The 24,899-nt window shown below is 57.0% G+C and overlaps 2 protein-coding genes across 11 annotated transcripts in view; one reads left to right on the top strand and one right to left on the bottom strand.

Moving 5' to 3' along the window:
- Positions 1-5,989, top strand: part of ST3GAL4 (ST3 beta-galactoside alpha-2,3-sialyltransferase 4) — a 17,597-nt gene extending 11,608 nt beyond the window's left edge. For 3 of the 8 annotated variants that reach the window (XM_042034436.1, XM_042034435.1, XM_042034429.1), the window contains exons 3-11: positions 2,471-2,540; positions 3,046-3,127; positions 3,643-3,726; positions 3,834-3,931; positions 4,290-4,350; positions 4,579-4,674; positions 4,753-4,942; positions 5,040-5,183; positions 5,280-5,527. In XM_042034436.1, coding sequence (XP_041890370.1) covers positions 2,525-2,540; positions 3,046-3,127; positions 3,643-3,726; positions 3,834-3,931; positions 4,290-4,350; positions 4,579-4,674; positions 4,753-4,942; positions 5,040-5,183; positions 5,280-5,516 — 1,008 coding nt within the window. In that variant the 5' untranslated portion in view covers positions 2,471-2,524 and the 3' untranslated portion in view covers positions 5,517-5,527. Of the gene's footprint in view, positions 1-21; positions 1,793-1,886; positions 2,018-2,470; positions 2,541-3,045; positions 3,128-3,642; positions 3,727-3,833; positions 3,932-4,289; positions 4,351-4,578; positions 4,675-4,752; positions 4,943-5,039; positions 5,184-5,279; positions 5,528-5,818 lie in introns of those variants that run through there. The other 5 variants (XM_042034433.1, XM_042034430.1, XM_042034431.1 and 2 more) reach the window with 5 other exon arrangements.
- Positions 5,990-7,172: 1,183 nt separating this feature from the next.
- The window catches only part of KIRREL3 (kirre like nephrin family adhesion molecule 3), a 346,067-nt gene continuing 328,340 nt past the window's right edge, over positions 7,173-24,899 (bottom strand). For 2 of the 3 annotated variants that reach the window (XM_042034425.1, XM_042034427.1), the window contains 7 exons: positions 23,234-23,334; positions 22,957-23,155; positions 21,848-21,883; positions 18,996-19,103; positions 15,236-15,345; positions 9,018-9,104; positions 7,173-8,071 (listed from right to left, as the gene is read on the bottom strand). In XM_042034425.1, the coding sequence (XP_041890359.1) occupies positions 7,628-8,071; positions 9,018-9,104; positions 15,236-15,345; positions 18,996-19,103; positions 21,848-21,883; positions 22,957-23,155; positions 23,234-23,334 (1,085 nt within the window). In that variant the 3' untranslated portion in view covers positions 7,173-7,627. The remainder of the gene's footprint in view (positions 8,072-9,017; positions 9,105-15,235; positions 15,346-18,995; positions 19,104-21,847; positions 21,884-22,956; positions 23,156-23,233; positions 23,335-24,899) is intronic. The other variant, XM_042034426.1, reaches the window with a different exon arrangement.

Genomic DNA, 24,899 nt, shown 5'->3' on the forward strand with positions numbered 1-24,899 from the left:
CAGTGGGGGCTCTGAGGATGCTGTGGTGGGATGGGGATGCCAGTGGGAGGGGACTCTGAGGACGTTGTGAGGGACCAGGGATGTTGCAGGAGCAACGATATTGCAGGACTGGGGATACTGTGGGAGGGCTCTGAGGATGTCATGGGGGCTCTGAGGATGCTGTGATGGGACAGGGATGCTGCAGGCTCTGAGGGTGCTGTGATGGGACAGGGACACTCAGAGGGTGCTCTGAGGGTGCTGTGATGGGACAGGGATGCTGCAGGACCAGGGATGCTGTGGGAACCAGCAGGACCCTTTGGCATCGCTCCTTCCAGCAGCCCTATGAGGAGGACACAGGGCCTGGCTCGGGGTGTTCAGACCTTCTTGCTTTCAGCAGCTGCTGTGGTTTGGGCTGTGGATCTGGGAGGGCTGTGGGGAGCTTGAACTCATTCCAGAGGCACCACGGGCGCGGGGGCAGCCGGGTGTGCTCTGTTTTGCTCTGCATTCCCTGAACGCTTCACTAAACAAGGTTCCATCTCCTCAGGGATTATTTGCTGTGTTTGCCTGAGATAAGCTTTGCATCAGGCCCAGCTTGTGCGTACAAGCCTGGGAAAAGATCATAAAGCTGTCAAAAAACATTATTTTAAAAAAGCTGGTATGTAAAGGCAAACATTGTGGGCAGAGTGGATTTTCCCAGTGTCTTCAGCGGTGGAAGGGGCACAGTGCGCTCGGTTGGGTGTTTTGGCACCCAAGGATGAAGCTGGGAGGTCAATTTGGTGCTAAAATCAGGTCCTGATGCCCAGCAGTTTCCCAGCCCTGGGTGAACAGGGGTACTCAGGCCCCCTAGGAGCACCCCCAGCCTCCAGCTGTGGCGGTGGATTTCCCCTCGGGGCTTTTGTGGTCAGTTTTGCTAAGAACAAAACCCCCCAGGAAGCACAAGCTGCTTTTTACCTTCCCCTAATTTTACTTTTTCCAAGCAATTGTAACATGTAAAGGGGTGAGACCCTCCCAGCGCCTCCTCCCTGGATGCTCCCAGCCTTGAAGATCCAGCTATGGGTTTCCTCTTCCCAAACAGGAGGGGCTTGTTGAGCCAGAAATATGGATGCAGGATGAGAGCCAGGGTGTGAAGTGGGATGGGGGGTTGCTTCCCCTTCCTGGGTGCTCCAGGTGATGGTGAGGCACAATTATCCATGTTTTATGAAGGAGAAGCGGGTCAGAGGGAGAGAGGTGCTTTCCTAGGGGACCACCTCACCTGTCCCCATCCCTCTGCTGTCAAATGGACACAATTTTCTTTTTCTTGTGTCCTGTCCCGTTGCTTTGAGTGTGGTTTAATTGTCCTTAATTGCCTTTTAATTGCCCTTCCTTCCCTTTTTAATTAATTGCTCTCCTGCCATTTTAACTTCAGATGCTGGTGACAGGGAAGGGAAGAGCCTGGCTCTTGTGGGACCATCTTTCGTCCCATTCTTCTTCATTCTTGACACATTTTTGCCCCCAAACCTGGTGTTCTTGGCCGTTCCTTGGCTGGGTGAGGCCGTGGGGTTGGCAGGTGTTGGGACTGTTAGCGGCACTTCCTTGGGCAGGGAAGGGATGAGGTGGTGACTAATCCCTGGAGACTGTGATGGGCTGGCTCTGATGGAAAGACTGGATGGCCCAGCCCCTTGGCTGGCATTTAACACACCGAGAAGTGGCTAGTCAGATCCCGGATGAGCTCCGTTGCCGTGTGGCAAAGCCAAACCCAAACCTGAGCCTGGCTTAGAGCAGGATTCACCCCGGGAGCAAAGCCTCCCCTCTACCCCAAAGCTTCTCCCACCTGGTAAGTTCATTTTCCGTCCTTGCCGTGTCCTGGCGGGATGGGATGAGCCGATCCCGGGATGGGTCCAACCAGGGCTCTTTGCTCCTTATTCCAGGAGCGAGAGGTTTCGAAGGAGGAAAAAAGTGGCCCCGCTTCCCTGGGCAGCGTTTGCGTGGGCACTGAGCTTGTGGCACCTCCTTTCCCTGGGCCGGGATGGGTGCATCCAAGGTGCTGAATGTTCCCCAAGTACGTGGTGCTCTTCGGTTTGATCCTGCTCGGCTGCTCCTGTCCTTTCTGACTGGCTTTGTGGTGGCACGTTGGGCTTTGTACCTGCTGATGCCAGGTGGATGCTTAAGATGGGCTTAAAGTCTCCCCCCACAGGATTTTGTGGTTGAAACCCCACTGGGGGCTTGTTTTTCCTCTCTAATTCCTTTTTTTTCCCTTTGGCCTTTAACCTGTAGGGCTGAAGCTCCTTGGGAAGGTGGCCTCTTGCCTGGCTTTGATAAGCTCTGTAAACCAACCTTTTGGCAGCAAAGAAATGTGAATTTAAATAAATAAATCCCTTGGGGAACCCTTGCACCTGCTCGCCCGCAAATGCAGATGGGCAAGCAGGGAGTGGGGCCTCTTGGATGGGGTTTTGGGGTCAGCTCCGATGGGTTTTGCCCTGATCCGATGCCGTTCCCTGTTTTCCTGCTGCAGGTGACCAGCAATGAGAGCTCCGGCCCTCGCCTGATCCCTTTCCTGCTGATAAAAATGATCAACAAGTCTCGTGAGTCCCATGGGGGGGTCCCATCTGCCTCTGTCCAAGCAGGGATGGGGAGCCTGGGGAATTTGCATTTGGAAATCTGGAGGTTGGATGCTACTTCTCTGTGGTTCCAGTTGAGTGAGAGAGTACTGGGGTATCACCAGAGAAAGTTGTGCCAGGGAGGGTGGTTTTGAGGACCTTGATCTCTGGGCTTGGGCACCTGGAACACCTTGGACTTTGTGGCATAAAAATGGGGTGGAGGCGCATGGAAAAAAGGATATTTGCCTGAGCTTTGATGCAGGCAGGAGGAAACAGAAATGCCACAGTGGCTTTTAAACCTGGGACAAAAGCACCTGGCTCATCTTGGAGCTGTTCCACTCTGGGGCGCGGTGCCAGCCAACCCTGCTCCCCGAGGAGAAGGGTCTGCCACCCTGGATCTAGCCAGGGATGCTGTGGGACCCCACATCCAACTATCCAAACCCCACAGCTGACAGTGGTTCTTCTCTCCCTCTCCCCTCTGGGCATGCAGGAGGGAAGATCCTCGGGGTGCTGGCGCTGTTTCTGGTGATGGTTTGGTACTCGATCTACCGGGAAGACAGGTACACACAGCTGTGAGTGCTTCTTACTCAAGTTTAAAGGATCTCCTGCCCTTTCCCTCATTCCCGGGAGGCTGCTCCTTGCCCCCCATCCCGCACAGGGATGCCAGAGCAGTGTCTGGCTGGATCCCAGAGGGCTGGGGAGGTGGCAGCATCCTCGGCTGCTGCTGGAGAATGGGGGACACAAACGAGGCTCCTCAGTGCGTGTGGGGCTTTTTGCAAATGCTGGTGCTTATCTGAGCCCGGGAGGATGGGAAAACCCCACTCTCTTGCCAGTGCCAGCGATGCTGGTGGAGATGGGGAAAGCAGAGGGTGAGGTTCATGAGCAGAGCAAGGGAGACCTCTTCTGATGCAAGGCTGCAAACCCAGCAGATAAATACCCAGGCAGTGCTGGCCTTAAACCCGGCTGGAAATCTCTCACAGGTTGAATCCCACAGTGGGGCTGCCTGGGGGTGCTGGAGCCCCTTTTGCCAGGAGGGGTGTGCAGAGGAACAGGCATCATTTGATTTAATTAACCTCTTCCTTCACAGCTTTTATTTCCCTGTGCAAGAAAACAACAAGACAACGTGTCCCCTGGGGGAGGTGGAAAAGAAAGCGGCGCAGCTCATCGGGAAGTGAGTTTTGGGGCTGGAAGCAGGGAGTGGGGGGGGATGCAGAGCCAGAACCCCGCTCCTTTTGCCATCCCCGATCCCAGTCTCACTGGCCCTTTGCTCCTTGGCAGCTACACGAGGGACCACCCGCTCTTCTTGCAGCTGAAGGACTATTTTTGGGTGAAGACGCCGTCGCTCTACGAGCTGCCCTACGGCACCAAGGGAAGCGGTAAGGCCGGCAGCGCTCCATGGGCTCTGTCTGTCCGTCCTGCTGCTGCTCCTGGGGTTTCAACTTCCCTTTTCCTAAAGACAGCAGCAGGTTGATTTTGCTGGGGACTATTCCCAAGCTATTTTCTTGGTTTTTAGACTCTGCAGTGCCTGTCTCCTCACCCTGGGTGCACACGGTGCCTCTGAAAGAGTTTAGGGTGGGCCAGATTTTACTAAGCCCCAGCAACGGATTATCTGCCTGAAACCAGGATTAACAGCAGGAGCAAATTCGGCAGGGACGGGGCAGCACCCAGGGTGTTGTGCCAGGCAGGAGCTGCCTTCCTCACCTTCCTCACCTTGTCCTTGCCCTTGCTTTGCAGAAGACGTCCTCCTGCGCCTGCTGTCCATCACCCACTACTCCCTGCCTGAGAGCATCCGGAGGTAACACCGGGGTGGGTTTAGGGGCTTTTCTTTCTTTTTCTTCATCGTTGCTCTCTTGGGGCATGGTTGGAATTTGTCTGTTGTGGGCCCAGGATTTGGCAAAATGAACCTCTGCAACCCCAGGGATGGTGGATGGAGCACGGGGAGGTTTGGAGACTGGACAACATGGGGGTTAAAATCACCCCTGTTTCAGAAGGGGCCTGGTTGAGACGGGGTTTTCTCTCGCAGCCTCAAGTGCCGGAGGTGTGCGGTGGTGGGCAACGGCCACCGGCTCCGCAACAGCTCCATGGGGGACACCATCAACACCTACGATGTCGTGATCAGGTACAGCCCTGGGCCTGGCCCACCGCTCCCTCCCCAGTGCCACCCGCAGCTGGGGCTGACCCCTGTGATGTCCCAAAGGCTGAACAACGCCCCGGTCCATGGTTATGAGCAGGACGTGGGCTCCAAGACCACCATGCGCCTCTTCTACCCGGAGTCGGCCCACTTTGACCCCCGGACCGATAACAACCCCGACACGCTGCTGGTGCTCGTGGCTTTCAAGCCCATGGACTTCCAGTGGATGGAGGCCATCCTCAATGACAAGAAGAGGGTGAGCGTGGTGGGGAACCGGGTCCAACCCCTCCCTGGCTGCTCCAGATTCCAACTGTCCTGCCACCCCATGCCTGGGGACATCTGACCTCTTGCAGGTTCGGAAAGGGTTTTGGAAACAGCCCCCGTTGATCTGGGACGCCAACCTGGAGCAAGTGCGCGTCCTCAACCCCTACTACATGGAAGTAACTGCTGCTAAACTGCTCAACCTCCCCATGAAGCAGCCACGGAAGGTCAAGCAGGTAAGGGGTGGGGATGGCTGGTCCCCCTGCACCCTCTGAGGAGGGACAGCCTGTCCCCGTGCAGTTCCCTGAAGGCTGTGGCTCTCTGTCCCCCAGAAGCCCACCACGGGGCTGCTGGCCATCACCTTGGCACTGCACTTCTGTGACCTGGTGCACATCGCGGGCTTTGGCTACCCCGATTCGGCCAACAAGAAGCAAACCATCCACTACTACGAACAGATCACACTCAAGTCCATGGCTGTAAGTGTCTGCCCCACAGTTTTGTCCATGTTCCCCCCATTTTTCCCCCAGGATGGGGGATGGCAGCCCAGGAGAGCAGTGCCAGGATGCTGAATGGTGTGGGAGGCTCTTCCCTCTCGCTCCACTCCCATGGTGGATGTTGAAGTCCACCTTTGGGTGGTCATCATCCAACTTCTCTCAGCAGCCAAATGTCTTTGGAGGCACAGAGAGTTGGATCCATCCCCAGTTTATGTGTGAGGAGAGGGGCGCATGGACAGGGTGGGGAGGGCTCCGTCCCTGCTTTTGGGGGGCTGAAGTCCCCGCTGGTGGGGTGGGCAAGGTGGGAGGAGTGGAAGCAAAGCGTGTGGTCCCTCCTCACCAGACCCTGGCCTCACCCCCTGCTCCCTGTCCCGCAGATGTCGGAGCACAATGTGTCCCACGAGGCCGTGGCCATCAAGCGGATGCTGGAGCTGGGACTCGTCAAGAACCTCACCTACTTCTGAGGGCGGCGGGGCTGCGCAGGGACACCGGCCCCGGGACGAGGAGACAGCGTCCCCTGCAGTGAGGGGACACTGCGCTGGTGTGGCCAGAGTGACCGAGGGCAGAGCATCCTTGTCGCCGCCACCACCGCGCCCTGGGACTGTCGGAGCAGGGCCGGGGCTGGGGCCGCGCTGGACCGCGGGTCCCCAGGTGGGGCAGCTCTTGTGGGGCGCAGGGAGCCTGGCAGGGCCGTGCCCCAGCGCCTTTTCTACTGACACACTGAAGCTACCAAGGACTTGGAGGGGATTTTTAGGGTAGGGGGATCCTCCCTCCCAGCGGGCCTGAGGGGGTGAGTCAGGGCAGGAGCCCTTGCCCTGGACATTCTCTTTCCCTTAATTCCCTCATACACTGACGAAGGCCCTGCTGAGGGGCTGATTTTGGGGGTCCTGGACCCCCTCCCACCAGGGAATGGGAGCCTTTGGAGGCTGATATTGCCTCCTGCCTGCCCTGGACCTCCCCCCAAATATTTAATTCCCCTCCCTTTTTTTTTTAATTTCCTTTTTACTTGGCGGCCCTGTCCTGTGCCTTAGTGCTGGTGTAGGGACTCGTCCCCGCAGCCCCCCTGGGCGGGGGCACCCTGGGGTGCTTGGCTTCAGGGTATGCCAGGGCCCTTTGGTGGTGCAGATTAATTTAATTAATTTAAATGCTTATTTATGGTGGAGCCTTCGCCCAGGGCCCATGTGCCACTCGTGTCAGGGACAAGGGGCTTTGGGTGGGCTGGCGTGTGCTTGGCTCCAGGGGGTGGGCATTTGGGATGTCCCCCCACCACGGAGGGGTTGACTGGTGCCTTCTCCCTGCTGGTGTAGGGTCCCCTCTGCCCCCGTGGGGCTGCAGGTGTTGGGGGGACCCATGGATGGGGGTGTTGGGGCTGATGCTGGTACCCAATAAAGTCCTGGTGAGGCTGGGATGGGCTGGATGCTCCTGGGGCATGATGGGGGGTGGGTGTGAGGGAGTTTTGGGGCTGTGAGATGCAGGGAGGGTGGCCTGTCCCCATGCCTTCGTGTCCCCACATCCCCTTACCTGTTGTGACGCCCCATCTCCTGGCTCCCACGCTGGGGTTGTGGGGTCCCAGCTGCCCCGTGCCTCAGTTTCCCTCCACCACCGGCCATTTCTGCCCCTATAGGGCCTTCCCCAGGCGGCCGTGGCACACCCAGGCTCCAGGCCAGGCCTGTGCCGGGGCAGGGCGGCAGGGAAGCCGATGTCCCCGCGGGGTGGCCATCAGCCCAGGCGTGCCACGAGAAACACCTCTTGTATTGACCGCGGTGCCGCGATACAGCGTGGAGAGGCCCTTCCCGGGGGGTCCCTGTCCCACCGATGTCCCCCCCATCCTGTCCCACATGGCGGGACCCCCCTGACCCCCCCCGAAACGGACTCTATAAGTATGGACACCGAACACCACGAAGGAAGGGAAGGAGCCGGGTGGGAGAGGGCAGCGGGAAGCGGAGGCGAGCGGCTGGGGGGGCGCGGGGGTGCGTGACGGCTCCCCGGGGCTCAGCGCGTCCTCGGCGGGGTTGTGCTTAGCATGTACCAGGGAGGGGGGGATGCTCGGCCGGTCCCCCGCCCCGCAGCCCCGCTCTGGGGGGGCTGGATCCGGCCTCTTCCCACCGCCGCCGCCGGCGGGCGCGACTGTCCGAGCACGGAGCCACGGCGCCCACGCGGAGGGTCCCGAGCGTCCCCGGCGGGGCTCAAACGTGCGTCTGCATCCGCCTCTGCAGGGGCCGGCTGGGGTCTGAGTTTTGGGAAGACGACTGGGAGTGGTGGGAGGAGGAGGCGGAGGCCTTGCTGGCCTTGTCGAACTGCACGTAGCCGTCCTGCTTGCCGCTGCTGCTGATGCTGCTGTCGCACTGGGTGTCGAGGAAGGAGCTGCTGTCGCTCATGGAGCCGCGCTGGAACTCGCGCTCGCACAGCTCGATGGAGCTGCTGCCCATGCCCAGCACGAAGCGCTGGCTGTAGTCGTAGAGGCGGCTCTGCCCGCTCAGGGTGCTGTAGATGTTGGTGAAGGACATGCCCGTGGGCACCCGCTGCTTGCCGGCCGGCCGCAGGTCAGCCGGGCAGCCCGACAGCGAGATGGTGGGGGTGGAGTGGTGCTCCTTGAAGGTGTTCACGCTGTAGTAGCCGTTGGTGGGGTCCTGGGGAGTGGGAGAAGCGGGGCAGGTTGGTGGTGGCCTCCCTGGGTACCGTGGCATTTGGGGTGCCCACCCTGCCCATCCACCCGGGACATGCGAGACTTACCAGGATCATGGAATATCCTGAGCTGGGAAGGGACCCACCAGGATCACCCAGTGCAGCCCCTGGCCCTGCCCAGACACCCCAGCAACCCCACCCCGGGCATCCCTGGCAGCGCTGTCCAAACGCTCCTGCAGCTCTGGCAGCCTCGGGGCCGTGCCCATTCCCTGGGGAGCCTGGGCAGTGCCCAGCACCCTCTGGGACAGAACCTTTCCCTGACATCCATCCCAACCCTGGCACAGCTCCAGCCGTTCCCTGGATTCTGTCCCTGGTCACAGAGCAGAGATCGGAGCTGCCCCTCGGGAGGAGCTGCAGACCCTGATGAGTCTCCCTTCAGCCTCCTCCAGGCTGAACAAGCCAAGTCACCTCAGCTGCTCCTCATATGGCCCCTCCAGACCCTTCCCCATTTTCATAGCCCCCCTTTGGAGGACACCCTTAACCGCAGAACTGTCCAGCAATGTTCTCTTGTGTCCTCATTTCCACTGTTCAGCCCCCTCCAGGTCAGGACACAAGTGCCCCTTGCACCCCACTGTTCTGGCACTACACCTTCGTGTCACCCCCAAAAGCTTCTGGGGCCAGCAAACAGTGCCCGCAGACCAGAGCCTCTGTCCCTGCACTGGGACAGCCCTCTGGGACAGGCCACCACCACTGGGGACATGGCCCGAGGACAGACAGCCTGGCAGCAGCAATGCTGGGTGAGGCATGAGCTGGTTCTGCCCGGTGGTGGGCACGGAGAGGGGTTTCCAGCACCCCCGGGATGCAGCCCCTCTGCCAGGAGTGACCTGGGGGGCTCTGACCCCATCTCTTCGTGGGTTTGGGGACAGAGGCAGGCTCCAGGATCCATCTCACCTTCAGGTTTTGAAACTCCTTCTCCTCCTCCTTGAGCACCTCGAGCTGCTTCAGCACCGAATCCTGCTGGAACTCCCCCCGGTCCATCTAGGAAAGGATGCAGACAGGGGTCAGCATCCCAGGCACCTCCTGTCCCCCGGCTGTCCCATCACCCCCAGGCCATGTGGGGCGAGCCCCACATCCCTCATTAGCCCCACGGCACGAGGAAGTTGCCACCAGCCGGACCTCCCCAGGGGTGCCCCAGCGGTGTCCGAGGGCGGCGGAGCCGGGCAGATGCCCAAAAGCCACGTGATTCCCTGGGTTACAGATTGTTTTTCCCTGTTTAGGACAGAAAAGGCCGGGCTGATGCAGAAAACGAATTATTTACCGTGGTGAGGGTTGGGGCTGCACCCACCTTCCCAAAGCAACACCCCCAAATTCTCCTTTTTTCCCCCCTTCTTTTCATCCTTTCCTCCTCAGCTGAACTTGGCCGCCTCATTAGTTTTCCTTTGAAGGCCGGCTGTGATGGGGGGGGGGGGGGGAGGCGGGGCAAGGTGCACATTAATTACACCACAGCTTTAATTACCCTTCCTTCAGCACGCGGGGCTGTGCAGGAAGCAGAATAATTATCAACCAATTTCTCAGTCGCCTTTTTTTAGCTTCTCCCGTATTCACCGGACGCCTCCAGCCCGGCTTCTCTGGCATCACAGCCCCACATCAGTCCCAAAATCCCCTTTTATTGCCCAAATTCTCTCCTCTTTAAGATGGTAAGTGGCTGTGGAAATTCACCTCGCGGCACTTGCTGTTCATCTCCCGAAAGCCTTTGATGTGGCTGTTAAAGGCAATAAATTAAAATACCTGAGTTTTCCTAGGGAAAAGAAAGCCTGGATCAGCCATTGATTTGCCGGGATAAATACAAATGTCGCCGCGGATTAAACGAGTGCAGCTAAAATGGGATGTGGAGGGGGTTGTTTTTGCTCTGCCAGCCCCAGCGACCCCCTCGATGCTCTAAAGCATCTCTGGAAGGCAGAGGCTGGGGGTGTTCACCCTATCGAAAGGGTTTAACACGTCCTAGCTCGGAAAGAAAAAGAAAAACCATTTCTTCTTGGATTTGGCGCTTTTGTTGTTGGCGCGGATGACCCAGGGGGGCAGGACAAACGCAGACATGGAGAGGGGAGAAGAGAGGTGGGAACCAAACCTCCCTGGAATGAATGTCGGGTTTGACGGGGTGTTTTAGGCCGTTTCATGTTGCCTCTTGAAGGGATGGTGGGAATGATCCAGGCACTGGGATGCTCCTCGAGCCCCGTGGGGATCCTCTACCCGTCCCTGGGGCTGGCAGGACGCTTTGAATTCGGCTGCGCCCCGCGGATTTGGGGACTGCAGGGAATCCCCACGTGGGGTCCATAAAGCGCCATCACATCACTGAACCTCCAACTCCCCCATTAGAGCCAGTCATTAACGTCACCTTTATTAAAGTCTTACAGCATTAATTAGTGGGCGGTGGGATCCTCGTTAGTGTGATTTCCACTTTGTCATCACCGGAAAGGGAGGGAAATTAACTCAAGTTCAGTCCATCACCAATATTAATGGGGATTACGAAGGGCGAGAGGGAAATACATGGAAAAAGAGACCGGAGATATCTGAGTGCCCTGGCATGGATGCCAGTGCCATTCCTGGAGTTTTTCCAGAGCAGTGGCTTTCTCCAGCCAGGTGACAGCACCAACATGCTCCGGACCTTGCACCTGTCTGTTAGAGCCTCGTGCCCACCACTCCCCTCCTGCCAGCGCCGTTCCCACCCCTGGGAATCTCACGCCAGGACTTAATCCTGCTTGGCACTGCCAGGTGCCAGCAGCCTTCGCCATCCCCAGAACGGTGGGGTGTAAAGTCCTGCCCATCCCAAACCCGCCGGTCCCTCCTGGATCAGCGTGGCCGAGGGATGTGGCAAACTGCACCCCTGCACCCCTGCCTGCCGCCGCCTCGGTTTCCCCCGCTGCAAAAGGCAGGGACCCCCGAGAGATGCTGAAGCATCACCTCGGCTCCGCCGTGCTGGCTCCCAGCGCGCAGGGAGCGCGTCCCTGCAGAGCACAGTGACTTCTCGGGGTCACTCAGCGCAGGGAAACACCGGATGGAAGCAGCAGGCAGCGCCGTGCCTCCCGCTCCGCTCTGGAAATGCGGAGCTCTCCCGCATTTCACGCCCCCAGATGAGGCCTCTGAGGTGGAGAATCCGACAGGATATTAAATTCTTGGCTTTCATTAGTGGACACAATATGTTTTCTAAAACGCTGCTTCAGGTCCCTGAGTATCCTCCAGACCTGGCGGGCTCCGAGTGCCTCCCCCCACCTCGCTCCAGGTTTAATTACAATATTTCCGGCTGGTTGGGTAATTGGATGCCACCCGGCAGCACTTGTGCGGGCCAGACGTTACCAGGGTGAGGGATGCTGACGCCGATTCTCGAACAGCGACTTCCTCTGCTCCCAGGGAGGGAACAAGGCCATGAATAAAGAACCCCTCTGGGAATTCCCAGCTGGATGAAGCTTTATCACCTTCAAACACCGGCTCTGATCTCGGTCGCCCAGTGATGTGAGCTCCCACGGGGGCGGGTGTGGCTGCCCACCACAGGAGAAGCTGCAGCTTCTCCTTTCTTGTCCCACCTCTCCCCAAAACGTTGCTTTTGGCTGGGCTGGTGCTGCTGGAAGGGGTCGGCTGTGTGGGAGGGATGTTCCCCGCGCCTCCCGGGCGAGGCTGGATGTTGTGGAGACGCAGCCTGGCTCCAGTCCAGGCCCGGCTCTGCCAGCTCGGGGTTGCTGGTGCTTCCCAGGGTGGCGGTGGCAGTGGCCGCTGGGCACGGGGATCATGTCCCAGCCCGCGGGCACGGGAGGAAGGCAGCGAGAGGGATGCTGTGTCCACTGGGCTGCAGGTAGGAATGAGCCTCGCCCAGAATGGAAATTCTGCTTCTTCCACAGGGATCTGAGCTGAGCCCCTGTCTGGAAAAGGTGTCTGGTGCTGATCAGCTGTGAAGGCCGTGAAGAAACTGGGAACAGCCCTTGGAGCAGAGGGATGGGTTTAAGGAGACAGGAAAAGATAAACCTGTCACTGGATGGATTATTTTGGCTGTTCCACTCCAAATATGAACCAAAGGTGATGCCTGGATCTGTGTGGCCACACTGGATCCCCTCCGATGGAAGGGATGATCCAGAGATGGAGATCTCTGGGATGCCCCTGCCTGCCTGCTGCTTTGGGATCTTCTCTGGCTGCTCATGGCGGTGGGGATGGCTCCTTTGGGATTATCAACCCCATTTCACGGGTGGGGAGGCATCAGCCAGGAATAAACCCAGCCATGGTGAGGACCGGAGCTGATGATGCTCTTCATCTCCATCCTTACAGCCCGGGCTCGACGGAGCTGCCGTCATCCCGCAGGAGAGAGAACGCGGCTGTTGTGGTTTATTTCCCCAGGATCAGACCCTTCACCAGGCTCTTTTGCCTCCAGCCCTAGAGCTGGCAGCCTTTTCCCTGCCCGCGGGCACTGCCTGGCAGAACAGCTCTCGGAGCAGGGGGTGGGCACGACGCTGAGGCAATGTGAACATATGCAAATCAGCCAGCGTGACGCGTATCCTAAGGTGTTAATGAATTTATAGATGCATGAATAATGACTCGTGAAAAGCACGGTGAGCCGCCGAGGTCACAGATGGCTGGAGAATGACAAAAGAGCGTTTGGGGGGACGGGAGTCACGCTGATGCTCTGCGGCCAGGAATGCTCCGGCAGAGCGGGACACGGTGGGAAACCGAGCAGCGAAGGCACATCCACGGTGCTGAGGATCCTGAAATTCAGCAGGAGCAGGTCAGGCTGTGCTGCACTCAGGAGCGCGGCCGAGAGGCCGGGATGGGGTTAGGATGGAGAGCAGCGAGGAGCTGTTTGCCAGCGTGGCTGCTCCTCGCTAACATCCACAGTAATGATCCCGAGGCCCCGGCATGGCAACGACAGCCACAGCTGCTGCTGAAGTGCAGGGTGTGATGAACACTGCTGAGGGCGAGGAGATCACCTCAAGGGACGGAGATCTCACAGGAGGCAAATGGGGAAGCAGAGGGAATAATGCTGGTGCTGGGAGGAGGGAGAGCTGGAAAATCCCGGGGTGAGGATAGGGAGGTGCTGGGCGCTGCCCTCCTCCTCCTGCCAGAGAGGTCTCATTGCTGCTCATCAGCAAGAGGAAGTTTTTAACTTGGTCCTTCACTTCATTGACAAAGTCGGAACATTTTATCAGGAATCTGTTTGGCGTCCAAGGCTGGGTGTCTGATGGCCGGAGGAGGATGCCCACACCGGCTGTTGGACACAGCAAGGAGGTGGATGAGGGAGAGATGGGTCCCTGTGGACTCTGAGGAGAGAAAGAATCAGGGAATATTTCCTGGGAACATGCTGGCAGAGGGCAGATGAGGGTGGGGAGGCTCCAATCCAGGCAGGGGAGGGGACTTAGATGCCTTCTCCCTGCAGGTAGGATGTCCCAGCTGGTGCCAAACCCTCCCAGCATCAGCGTCAGAGATCACGGACCATCTCTTCCAGCTCCTGAACAGTGCTGATCCAACGATGTCATTTCCAACTGCTGTGTTTTCAGGGAAAATGCCTGGATTTGGCCAGGAGAGGGGAAGAATCACCCTCTTCCAGTCCAGCCAGGCTCTGTTGTGCCACATCCAAAAGCGCTCAGCTTTGCCTTCCCTGTTTGCACTTAAACAGTTCCTCTGTGCCGTGACCAAACCACCTCTCACCAGTCTGGCTGATAACCCCGGGAGCTCCACGACCTCTCTCCCTGGAAGGCATTTTTCCCCAGCTCTCAAACAAATGTTGTCATTTTTTCTGCACCATTTCCACCCTGCCAAGTTCCTCATTGCAACGTGTCCGGCACAGCTCTGCTCCCAGCCACACCAAGGCACACACTGATGTGAAATCCTGCAAATATAATCTAAGAAAGGCCCCAGGATGGCTTCCAAGACCCTGTCCCATGACCACTCTCTTCCTTGTTCACTCACAGTGGTAAATATTCTGCTGAGGCTTCGGGTGTGCTTCCAGCCTGGTGGCTACAGTCTGGAGTGGGATTTGGGATGATCCCAGATGCCCCCGTGGGAGCCAGATCTGGGCTCAGCACTGCTGATCACACAGATGATGTACAGGGTCCCATGGAGAGGAAGCTTCTCATTCCCCTTCATCCCAGCAGATTGCTCCAAACCCAGTCCCAGCCTCCTCTGTCCTTCCAGCCTTGCAAATCCCACCGTGGACTTGCAGATTTCTCAGGGCAAAGCCCTACTGGGAACAAAGGTCTTGGGATGGGTTTCGGTGCTGGGATGAGTCGCCAGATCTCCACCTCCTCCTCCTCCTCGTTGTTTGGAGGCTCCCTGGCTGTCTAAATGCTCTGACAATCCTGACAATTCCAGCAAGCAATTCCACCCACCCTACGATGCTCAGTCTTGCCTTCCCACCAGGGATTCACGGAATGGCTTTTGCAGGCAGGACACACAAGTGCTGTCCAAAAACTGGAGAGTTAGAGTGGGGAAAAAGCCACCCAGCAGCCTAGAAAGCAGTCACTGGCTTCTTCAACCCCTTCTCCCTTTCCCATCCACTCTTTTCTCTCCTTTTTTACAGCCACTCACCTTCGTTTGCCATTTTTCAGCTTCTGTTTGTCAACAGCAAGTGAAAGCGAAGGCAAACTGGGGCTGAGACAGAGAGAACAGTGACCACAGCGGGCTGCTGGTGAGCATGCACAGTCCACGCTGAGTTTCCTGGGATCTCAGCCATCCACCTCTTGCCCTGGCCGTGTCTGTCCGTCCCCTCAGGTGGCCTTGGGCAGGTGACACCTCCCCGGCTGTTACAGACCCAGGTGCAGACTGGGTGTGCATCCGGCCCTGCGCACACACCTGGCTGGTTAATGAGCTCCTTATCACCTCGTGCTCATCCCTTGCGAGTCTCCCTGCCCTCCGCAGCTTTCCAGATGTGAGGTGGAAAATTTGCTTTGCGATTAGCCCGGCGGGCAGCTGGGCCACCGCAATCAACCCCTCCCAACTCTTCCGCCTCACCAGTCAAGTTTCACTCGAGGAGTTTTTAGGGCAGGAGGATGTGGATCTCCAGAACAGGATCTTTGGAAGGGCATCTTTGCCTTGGGTGGTTATTACGGGGCTGAGCGACAGCGCCCTTGCTCGTTACCATCAGACTTTGGCCCGGAGCAATCGCTTAGGGCGGGGAAGGAATTCCTTACCATCAGCTGCTTGATGGTCGGGTGCTCCTCGGCCTCCCTGCCCGAGGCCGGCTCTTTGTGCACGATCTCCACACGGATATCGTTCTTGGCAGAAACCACACCCTTGAGATCTGGGAAAAGAGGGAGAGGGAGAAGAGGGTTAGTCCGAGGCAGCAGTGGAGCTTCTGCAGGGACCTGCAAGATGCCTGGCAGCACCAGGGAAAATAAACCCAGCTTAGCAAGCCCACTGGAGAGCTGGAGGAGCGATATTTGCATTGCCATGAGGTAGGGACAGCTCAGACTCCTACAGGAATTCCTTTGGGAGCTCGGTTGGCCTCTGCCACACTCACGGGGCTGTGACCAGGGGCTGGTCCCAGGGACCAGGGACTCCCCACAGGGAGTGGGGTCACTGTCCAGCCTGCTGACCCGTAGGAAATGCTGCTCCTGAGGGATGGACTAGCTCTGCCCAGGGACTGGGAACCCCTGAGAAAAGCTTCCCCCAGTCTGGGGTGCAGACAACACATGGAAAAGGCCAAGCAATGAGCACAGGGATGGTTTTATCATCTCCAAGCAGCCTGGAGACAACAATGAGAGAAGAGAGAAACATTCCTGGAGAGACTCCCTGCCTTCCCTGAAGGTGTCAGGCGTGCTTTGAACAAGTCATTTTAGCAGAATTAAACCACAGACGTGGAGCAGCGGGAGCAGAACGGCGGCGCAAAGCTGAGATGAAAAGCAGAGATGGAAGCAAATCTGAGCAGCGAGACCTCAACAGCTTTGAAGCCGGTCCCCAGCCACGGATCTGGCTCTCACCTCCCAGGATGGCTGTGCCAGCCCTCCCAGACCCAAAACCTGCCTTGAACCGCCGGTTTGTCAGATCTACCTCCAGCTGACGGATGCAGCCAAGCCAGGATTGCAGGGATCAGTCCAGAAAGGACTGGAGCCCCCGGGAGTTTTATCTCTGAACCAAACCGAATGGTGTAACCGACACCAGCTTGAAGCTCCATCCTCGAATTCATCTCTCCCAGCATCCCCTGTCCTCGATACCCGCAGCCCCCAGACCTCTCCAAGTCTCAGGGCACAAGGCAAAGGCTTTCACTGGGAAGTTACTACAGCTTTTTTTTTTAATGTTTTCCTGCTGGGACCACGTTCCTGGTGCTGGAGCCTCCGTCTTTAATCACAAGGAGAAGCTAATCAGTGTCTTGCAGCTCCTCTCCCAGGAGTGTTCCCCCTTAAATAACTCTGGGCCGTTAAGTCACTGAAGATACAACAACAGATGTGCAGTAAAGTAAATTTTTTTTTCTTTTCCAGAGCCTCCAGGCTCGGTGTGCCTGCACCTGGTCCTTTTTTCTTTTGCTGCATTTTCCCAGAACATGGTCAGGAATTGTCCCCCCCAGTGCTGTTAGCTGTGGTCAGTGGCTGGGTCAGGAGATTCCTTCTCCAGAGTGACTGCACTGGGTCACTGTGTCCCCTCCACACAACAGCCTGCACCAGGATGTTGCTGTAAATGATGGCACAATGCTCCAGTATTTGTCTTGGGAGAGGAATCTGCAGTCATCCTGGCAGGAAATGGCTCCTTCTCCTGATATCCAAGCGCTCTGTTGATCCCATCATTCCTGAGCTGATCTCTGTAATAACTCTGCACATCACACACCACTAGCAGGGATGAAATTCCTTTCCTCACCTTTCAGCCTGGCACTTCTGCCCTCCTGCCACCGGAGACAGTGGCCACAGCATCCAGTTGGCATCAGCACCTCCAAACTGGGGTAAAAGCCCATCCACCTGGCACATCCAAGTCCTTCCGTGCAGGGTTCTGCACCCTGAGTGTCCCTGGGGTCTGGTTCAGCTGCTCCCAGTTCCCCCAAACCCAAGGAGAGACACTGTTTTGGGAGCTTCCAGTGGTTTTTGGAGCCAGGTGAAGGGGAACTGAGGGGCCTCAGTGCCACCAGCACCCCCTGCACGGATCTCAGGCTGGGGAATCCCACCTGCACCCCAGATTTGCTGCTGTCCCCAGCTGGGTCCGGCTCTTCCCTTCCCATAAGGTTTTGGTGAGGGAAGGGAGATCAGGGCAGGGATCTTTGCTGATTTCTTGGGTGATCTGCTTATTCTGATCCCGAAGGGAATGGTAAAGAAGCCTTGTAGGGAGCACAGGGACCCCTGCCCTGGCCTTGGCGTGCTGCTGACCTGTCCCCAGGGAATCACAGTGCCAGGGAGCAGCAGAGCAGGGAAGATGCCCAGACCCAGCAGCCTGTGCTGTGCCTGAGTCCCAAAAACCTTTTCTAAGCAGGACAGCACTGGAAGCACAGTGGAAGAAAGGGACTTCAAGCCCTGCCCAGTGCCCTCTCTCCAGAACCTATCTTCCCAGCCCTGGTGAGGAAAATGCCTCTTCTTCCTGATTTACCAATGGGATAAATCACACAAGGCATTTGGCTGGGATGGCCTTGTCCCCTCCTGGCTTTCCCCTTGAAGAGCAGCCCATCCTTGCACGCCTCCAGCTTGTGAGGGTCTAAATCCCAGTGTTTTCACCATGTCTGGGATCTGTTGTCATGGCATTGCTGTGAAATCATGGGTCCTGTGAAGAGCCCTGCACCATCTGGTTCCATCAAACGAGAGGGAAATAATGAACCACACGCTCTCTGTTTCTCTGAAGGATGTGGCATGGGGAAAAAACAGCCCATGGACTCGGAAACACGGTGTGGTCCTGCTTCCTTCAGGTGCTTGCATTGTCCCTTGCTGCCAAATGACCTCCATGACATCAAACTGGCCTCGTATTGGGTCCTGTCCATCAGCAATCCTTCCCCAAAAAGCAAGAGAAAAGACTTTCCCCATTTGATTCGTTAATTCTTGCTAATGGAGGCTGTGAGAGTTCAAATAAAATGGGATAAAACAGGGAGAGGCCTCATTATCATGCTGAAAATTAAACACATTTCTGCAGTGGGGGGCCATGTGTGTCTGTACTGAATCCAGGTGCAGCCTGGTGTCTTTGATGGCTTTGTAAACCATCAAGGGGGGGCGAAAAAAATAAAAGAACAACAACTGGGTTTTCTGGCACACACGTGGAGAGTTTGGCATCCCGGAATCCGCACCACGCGTCTCACGAGCCGGGAGCAGCGCCAAGGATCTCCTCCTCTCCCCAGAGGCTTGGAATGCTCTAGACAATCACACTCTTCTCCCTCCTGGTTTGGTGCCTTTTCATGGAGCCAATGATCCTCCTTTAATTTCCTGGTGTCTTTTTAATGAGGCCAGACAATCCCACGCTGTTTCCCCCTCCTCCTCCTCTACCTGCGTCTCTGATGTCACTTTGACTTGTATTCCCACTGCAGCCAGACTCCAAAACGCATGAGTCCCATGAAAAACCACTCTGCTGGCTGTCATTCCTGCTAGGAATATGCACGTCAGGAAAACTGGAATTAAAACAGAAGCAGAACTCTGGAGGGTTTTTAAGCACCGATGTGGCACAGCGAGGATGCTTCTCCCTCTTGGACATCAGGATTTCTCCAAGGGAGGGATTAAGAGGTCCCCTGCACACCTCCTGTGCTGCTAACAGGGATCAGCAGTTACCCTGGCATGTTTTCCATAAACCCTTTCCTTTTCCCACAGGCCTGCCCGTTGTTGGTAGGCCAACATGAGAAGCAGCTTGTGATGACAAGTAAATTTAATAAATTAAGTGGCGTCAGTAAATTCAGGCTCTATTTTCTCCCCGCTCCACTCGATTCACCCTCTCCCCAGAGTTCTCCCCTCAGCCCTTCCAAAGAGACGCAGAGTGGCCCGGGATGACACTTACTCCTCTGGGAGCGGGCACAGCAGAAGGCAACGATGGTGGCCATCAGCACCAGGAACGCCACACCGGCCCCCACGGCCACTCCGATGATCACCGCCATGGGCACCGACTCTGCAAGAAGAAGGAGAGGAAGCATGAAGCGGGATGAAGGTCACAGAGGAGGCTTTTCCCATAGGGACCCACCCCTGGCTACTGGTAAGAGGCTCAGTGATGAGCCTGGGGAGGGTTTTGGGGCCTCCTTCCCTGCTCCCCCATCCCTGCGTGGTGATGTCGGCACAGGCTGCCCGTGGGACACTGCAATTTGTACAACCCTGCTCGTTCCGTGCCTCAGTTTACCCTGGGAGGAGAGGAGGGGGGAGCCAGAGGAGCAGATTAGCAATGGCTCTCGTTAGTGCCCTGCGGGTTAATGAATGAGCTTCTCTAAAGGATGAAGTGCGAAAGAAGACCGTGTGTTAATATAAAGAGAAATGGCATTCGAGCAGGCTGATGGATGACTTAGCCCAAGTCATCATTCACAGCCCCTGCCTATTTTATACCCCAATTTCCTGCCTTCTCCCGTGGCTTATCGACTGTCCTCCTTCCCGAATTCCTGAGGGTGCTACAAAGACTGGGACAGGAGGGATGGCCCATGCTACGGCTGAGCACTGCGGGGTGGAATGTGTGGGCAGGGTCTGTGGGAGGCAGAGCAGGGGGTGCATCCTCACATCCTTCTGCCTACAAGAGTCTGTCACCGAGTTCCTGGTGGGAATTTTGGGCGGTGGCTCAGCCAGCAAAGCTGATTTGTCTACGCAGACCCTGGCAGCAGCTGGTGAGGTGTGGGGAGGGTGGAATGGGAAATCACATTTATGGTGAGAGGGTCAGATTTGGAGCCCCAAAGCCTCGTTATCTCCCTGCTCTGCCTCTCCAGTTCCTCCAGGCACAGCTCTGACTTTCCAGTGAGATTTGGGTTGGATTAAGGAGGGGCAGTGATGGGCAGCACTCCCACTGCAGGACACCACAGCAGTGGCTACCACAAATCGCCTTCCTTGGCTGGGATGATGAACTACATCCCAAAGATCCTCTCACCTAAAGCTGCAGGCATCTCTAGGTCCCCGTTCCTTCTCTTTCTAAGCACCCTGTAGGACCTTGTGAACCAAAAGAGGGATAACCCTGTCCAGGATGACCTGATGAGCTGAGTGAGTGTGTCGTCACAATTTTCCTGGACACCTCCTTGGAAGGTGTTTTCTCCTTGGAGCCCTTGCCTTGGAAATGGATGAGATGGATTTATGGGAACATGGATGCAGAGACGTGGTTCTCCTCAGAGGTCTGTGCAGATGGGGGACACGAATGCTGCTGGAGCCTGGGGACACAGGGGGTGACCCAGCTGAGAAGCAAAGCCCAGGGATTATCACCTGACTGGGTGATACAGGAACCATCTCCCATTGCCCACTGGTGTGGAGCTGGGGTTGGGCACGAATTTCATCCTGGACCTGAGACCACAGATGCCACCTGTGCCTTTCATCCTTCCCAAGGGCCACACACCCTTACTGGTGGGACTGGGGGCAGTTGTCATTCCACCAGCATCCACTAAAGCCACTTCATGGTACCCTTAAGCCATGGCTGTGGAGCTCCTGGGTCCTGAGCCCTAATTTGGGAACTGCAGGGTGATAAAAATGTGCTGCTGATTGAGTTTAGGCTCTGCTCGCTCTTGATCAAAAAAGAACTGATGTTTCCCACTTTGTGGCTTGCTCATGGATTTCCTGCTGGTCCCTTGATGTGTCGCGTGTCACTCAAGCTGGGCCACTGGTGGCATGACTCACGTGGCACTGAATCAATCCATCACCAAACCTCTGAGAGTGCCCAGGTGGTGAAAAGGCAAATCCCCTCAGTGCTCTGCTGCCTCGAGCTGGAGTGCAGGGGACAGGTGCTGCAGCTGCCCCAGGGACCTGAAATCCTAAAATCACCCTAAAATCAGCATCCTCCAACACAGCAGCTGAGCCATGGCAAGAAGAAACCGGGATTTTCTGAGGCCGCCTGCTAGGCAGTGCCCCTGCCAACAGTGGCAGTCCCTCATGGGATTTTTTTGGCCTTCCAAGGGAAATATGGAACAAGGGGGTGGAGAGAAAGGAGCCTGGAGGCCCTGGGAGGGCTGGCTGGCTCTCAGCTTTGGCGGAGTGGGATCTGCAGTGCAGAGCTCAGGGAGAAGCAGGTGGCGATGGGGATGAAGATGATGGAGAATCAGGCAGGGAATGGGGTGGGGAAATTTATCCTGGGCTGGAATAAAGGCGACTGCAGAGGGGCAGGGACAGGAATGGTGGGGATGGTAAACTGTCCTGTAGGGATGGGTGAGCTGAGGAGGGGCAGATTGCTGGCTCTCCCGGGAATCCTTCTCTGGGGCACAGGAGGAGGAACCACAAGGGCAGCACATCCTGCAGCATCTGCCCCAAGATCCATCCAAACCTGCTCTGGTGCCAATGGATGCTGGCCAGCATTCTCCCACGATGTTGAACCAAGCTGATGTCTGCAAAGGACCCTGGAAACATGTACTTTCCCCTCTTTGTTTTTGTCCCAAAGTAGCACTTTATGGGACTTCTGCAACTTTTTAAACATGGCTGAGTAACAGCATCTCCCTCCCAGCGACTGGGGAGCTGGGGCACAGAACTGCTGGTTTCCAGAGTGGCTCAGTGGCACAGGGGAGGCTGGACCACTCCAGCTTCCCAGTCCTGCCCCAGTCACCGCCCTGCAGCTTCCCTACGCCCCTTCCTGCCCTGCCTGCCCTATGGAAAGCTGCCGGGCCGGGAGGAGGACGCCGGGCCCTCAGGTGTGGTAATGGCTGGGGACAATCCACATTCACCGTCAGCTCATGATTTCCGTACCTGCTTGAATACCAGCTCCTGATTTCATTTCCGTACCTGTTTGAAAATAAAGCAAGTGTCCACAGCCTTGCACAGCCCACGCGCCCACCGCAGCCTTCCTGAGCGCTCAGCCCTCTGCTCCGCTCTGCTCCGGGGCTGGCCCCGTGAAGGGGATGCCTCTGCCACCCTGCGCTGTCCCCCAGCCCGGGCAGGGCTGTCCCCTCGCGTGGCCCAGCAGGGATGTCTGGATCCAAGCTCGGAGCCGGCTCGGCTGCCCGGCCACCCTCCGCCGGGACCCGGGCTCGCCGCCGAGCGCTCCCGCTGACTGGCAGACGACCTGGAAAAACCACTGGCTCTGTTTGCGTTGGAAGAAGCCCAAGGCTAATTTTAAGGGGTTCATTTAGCTCTGATTTAATCTGGACGCCAGCCTTGCCTATAAATCACGGCTTAATGAGAACAATCCACCTGCCTGCCCTGGCATTTAATAAAATAGAGGAGAACTGGAGTTCCTCCAGGAGCTAAGCATTCCTCACACAAGCTGTCTCCCTCCCTTGCTATGGAGAGCCCTGAGAGTGGAATTTCCCTGGGCATCCCCTGGGAATTGCTGGGTGTTCGAGCCCAGCCCTGTAAGACGCTGGCACTGTGGCTGGTGGCCAGGATGGAGGGTTGCCACCAGCCCAAACACCTTCCTCCTGCTCACTCCCATCACCGTGGAGCAGCGGGGTCTGCTGGGAGCAGCCACTCCGGTTTCTCCAAGACTGTAAATGATCCTTCAGCCTGGGGCAGTGACATCACCTTGTACTGTGGGACAGGGACTAAGGGCTGCAGGACCAGCCCGTGCCCTCCAGCTTTAGCAGGACAGGTAAAATCAGGAATACCTTATCAAGCAGAGACTTTACAGGGCTTGTCCCTGCTCCTGCCCCTTTGCCAAGACCACGTGCCCTAAGGATGCAATCCTCCAGCTACCACAGCTGGAGCCTCGTCACCATCCTTCCTAATTTCCTTTTTGGCATCCCAAGAGCTCTCCTGAGCACCTCCTGCCTCTCACAGCATCTCCCCACTCTCACAGCCCGGCCAGGCACTAATTCCCGCTGCCCACCAGCCCCCAGCAGCTCCCCAGCAGTGCCCACCTTGCTCCTTGAGCCGGATGATCTCCGTGTCGGAGCCGAAGCTGTTCCAGGCGGTGCAGTTGTAGATGGTTTGGAAATCAGCCCGGACAATGTTGCTGATGGTCAGTGTGGAGATGACCCCCTCGTCCGTGCTCACCGTCTCCACCGTGTAGCGCCCAGAGGTCCCAGATTCCAGGACGTTCTCCTTCCAGGACCAAGCCTGCCACGCGAGAGAGGGGTGAGCCCGGGGCACCCCGAGGTGTTTCAGGCACCCGCCGTGCCCCGGGGTGCTACTCACAATTCGGTCTGGCGGCGGAGTGCTGCGGATGAAGCACTTGATCTGCCCCTTCTGGCCGTGCAGGGCGTGCTGGGTCTGGGTGCTGGAGATAATGGGGGGCCCTGTGGAGACAGGAGAGGCTGCTGGCACCCCGTGGGACTGGTGGGGATGGGGGTGTTAATGGAGCCCCGGATGGACATTGGGGTCCATCTCTGAGGGGCAGGGATGGAGCAACAGCCCCATCACCTCCTGTGATGGAGAACATTGAGTGGAGGCTTTGGGCTCTGCTGGGTTTCTGCAAAGCCCCCACAAAGCACCAGGGTCCCCCCATCTCTGTAGCCCCATCCCTGGTGTAAATGGTCCTGCCCCCATCTCCTCGGTGAGCCTGGCCTCTGAGAAGGGCTGTTTGCTGCAGGAGCAAAGCAGGATCCCATCCCACCTGATGTTCCTCTTCTCTCTCAGATTCATTAAGCAACCATTAAACTAATTGCTCTCCAGGGCATTAAGGAAGATGTGGTGGAGAAGTTTCTGCTGAAAATCCTTGACACCCATCAGCTGGGCTCTCCTGCAGCATTTGGATCATGAAAGGAGCCCAGCCTGGGTGAGAAAGGGTGGGAAAGGCTCTGAGCCAAACACCAGCTGAGCCAGCTAGGGATGGGAAAAGTCCTTCTCCTGCCTTGGTGAACGTCCTGTGACTGGAGAAAAGGGGTGGGAGAGGACAGCCTGGCTTGGTGGGATCAGCACGTCCCTCACTCTTCTAACAGCCCTGATCACCCCAGGGGAGCAACAGAAGAGCTGGGGTCGTAATAGCTGTTTATTAACCTCCTTAATTAAAGCAGATTTGCATTTCCATGAGTGGCTTGCTGCTGGCAGGAAAGACAACAGCAACAACTGGGCTGCAGGGCAGGGAGAGAGGGGAGGCAGGGGCTGGCAGAACTCCCCCTGCTCCAGCTCCAGAATTTTGTTCACTCGGGGTTGTCGCGCCTGGTTTGGAGTATGTCACTGGCTTTATCAGTAAATACAGCCTTGTGGATTTTTTCCCATTTCCCCCACCTCCCTGCCCTGCACCTGGCGTGTTCCTTCAAAATAAGTCTCATGGATTTGGGGTGAAGTGGGGAGAAAGCTTTGCCTGGGTATTCCTGCCTGATTCTCATCCAAATCAGCCATTTATAAATTTCCAGAGCGCACAAACATGTACCAAAATGCTAAATCCTTCACTCTCGTGCATTTGGACACACAGCTGCCTTCTGGAACTATCCCAGTGACCACTTCCTGCGCCAAACTCACACACTCCCCACACACTTCCCACTGAGGCACAGCCCTGCCCCTGCTTCCTTACACTGTTCCAAGGGGAGATGGATGGAAAACAAGCTCATTGAAGCACAATTCACTGCCCAGTGACCATGGTGCTGGCAGCTCAGGAAATTACTGCTGGAAGGGAGCTGCCATCAACATCAGGAATAGCAGGAGCTGGGCGTGAAGGTCAGGACTTGTTTTGCTGTAATGGGCGTAGCAGTACAGCAGTGGAAACCGTTGTGCCCTTTTTGATCGAAGAAGGCCGCAAAAAAAACAAGACACTTTGTTGTGTTTTTCTCTCTAAATGCTCAAGATGTTGTTCTAGGCACGATCCCAAGGTGTGAGTTCTCACTTATCCATCGCTGAAAGCCCAGCTTTCTGAAGGTGAGCC

The sequence above is a fragment of the Corvus kubaryi genome, unplaced genomic scaffold (genome assembly GCF_017639235.1).
Source record: "Corvus kubaryi isolate FWS band 111438036 unplaced genomic scaffold, C.kubaryi_AGA036_p1.0 37367, whole genome shotgun sequence".
Classification (NCBI taxonomy): Eukaryota; Metazoa; Chordata; class Aves; order Passeriformes; family Corvidae; genus Corvus; species Corvus kubaryi.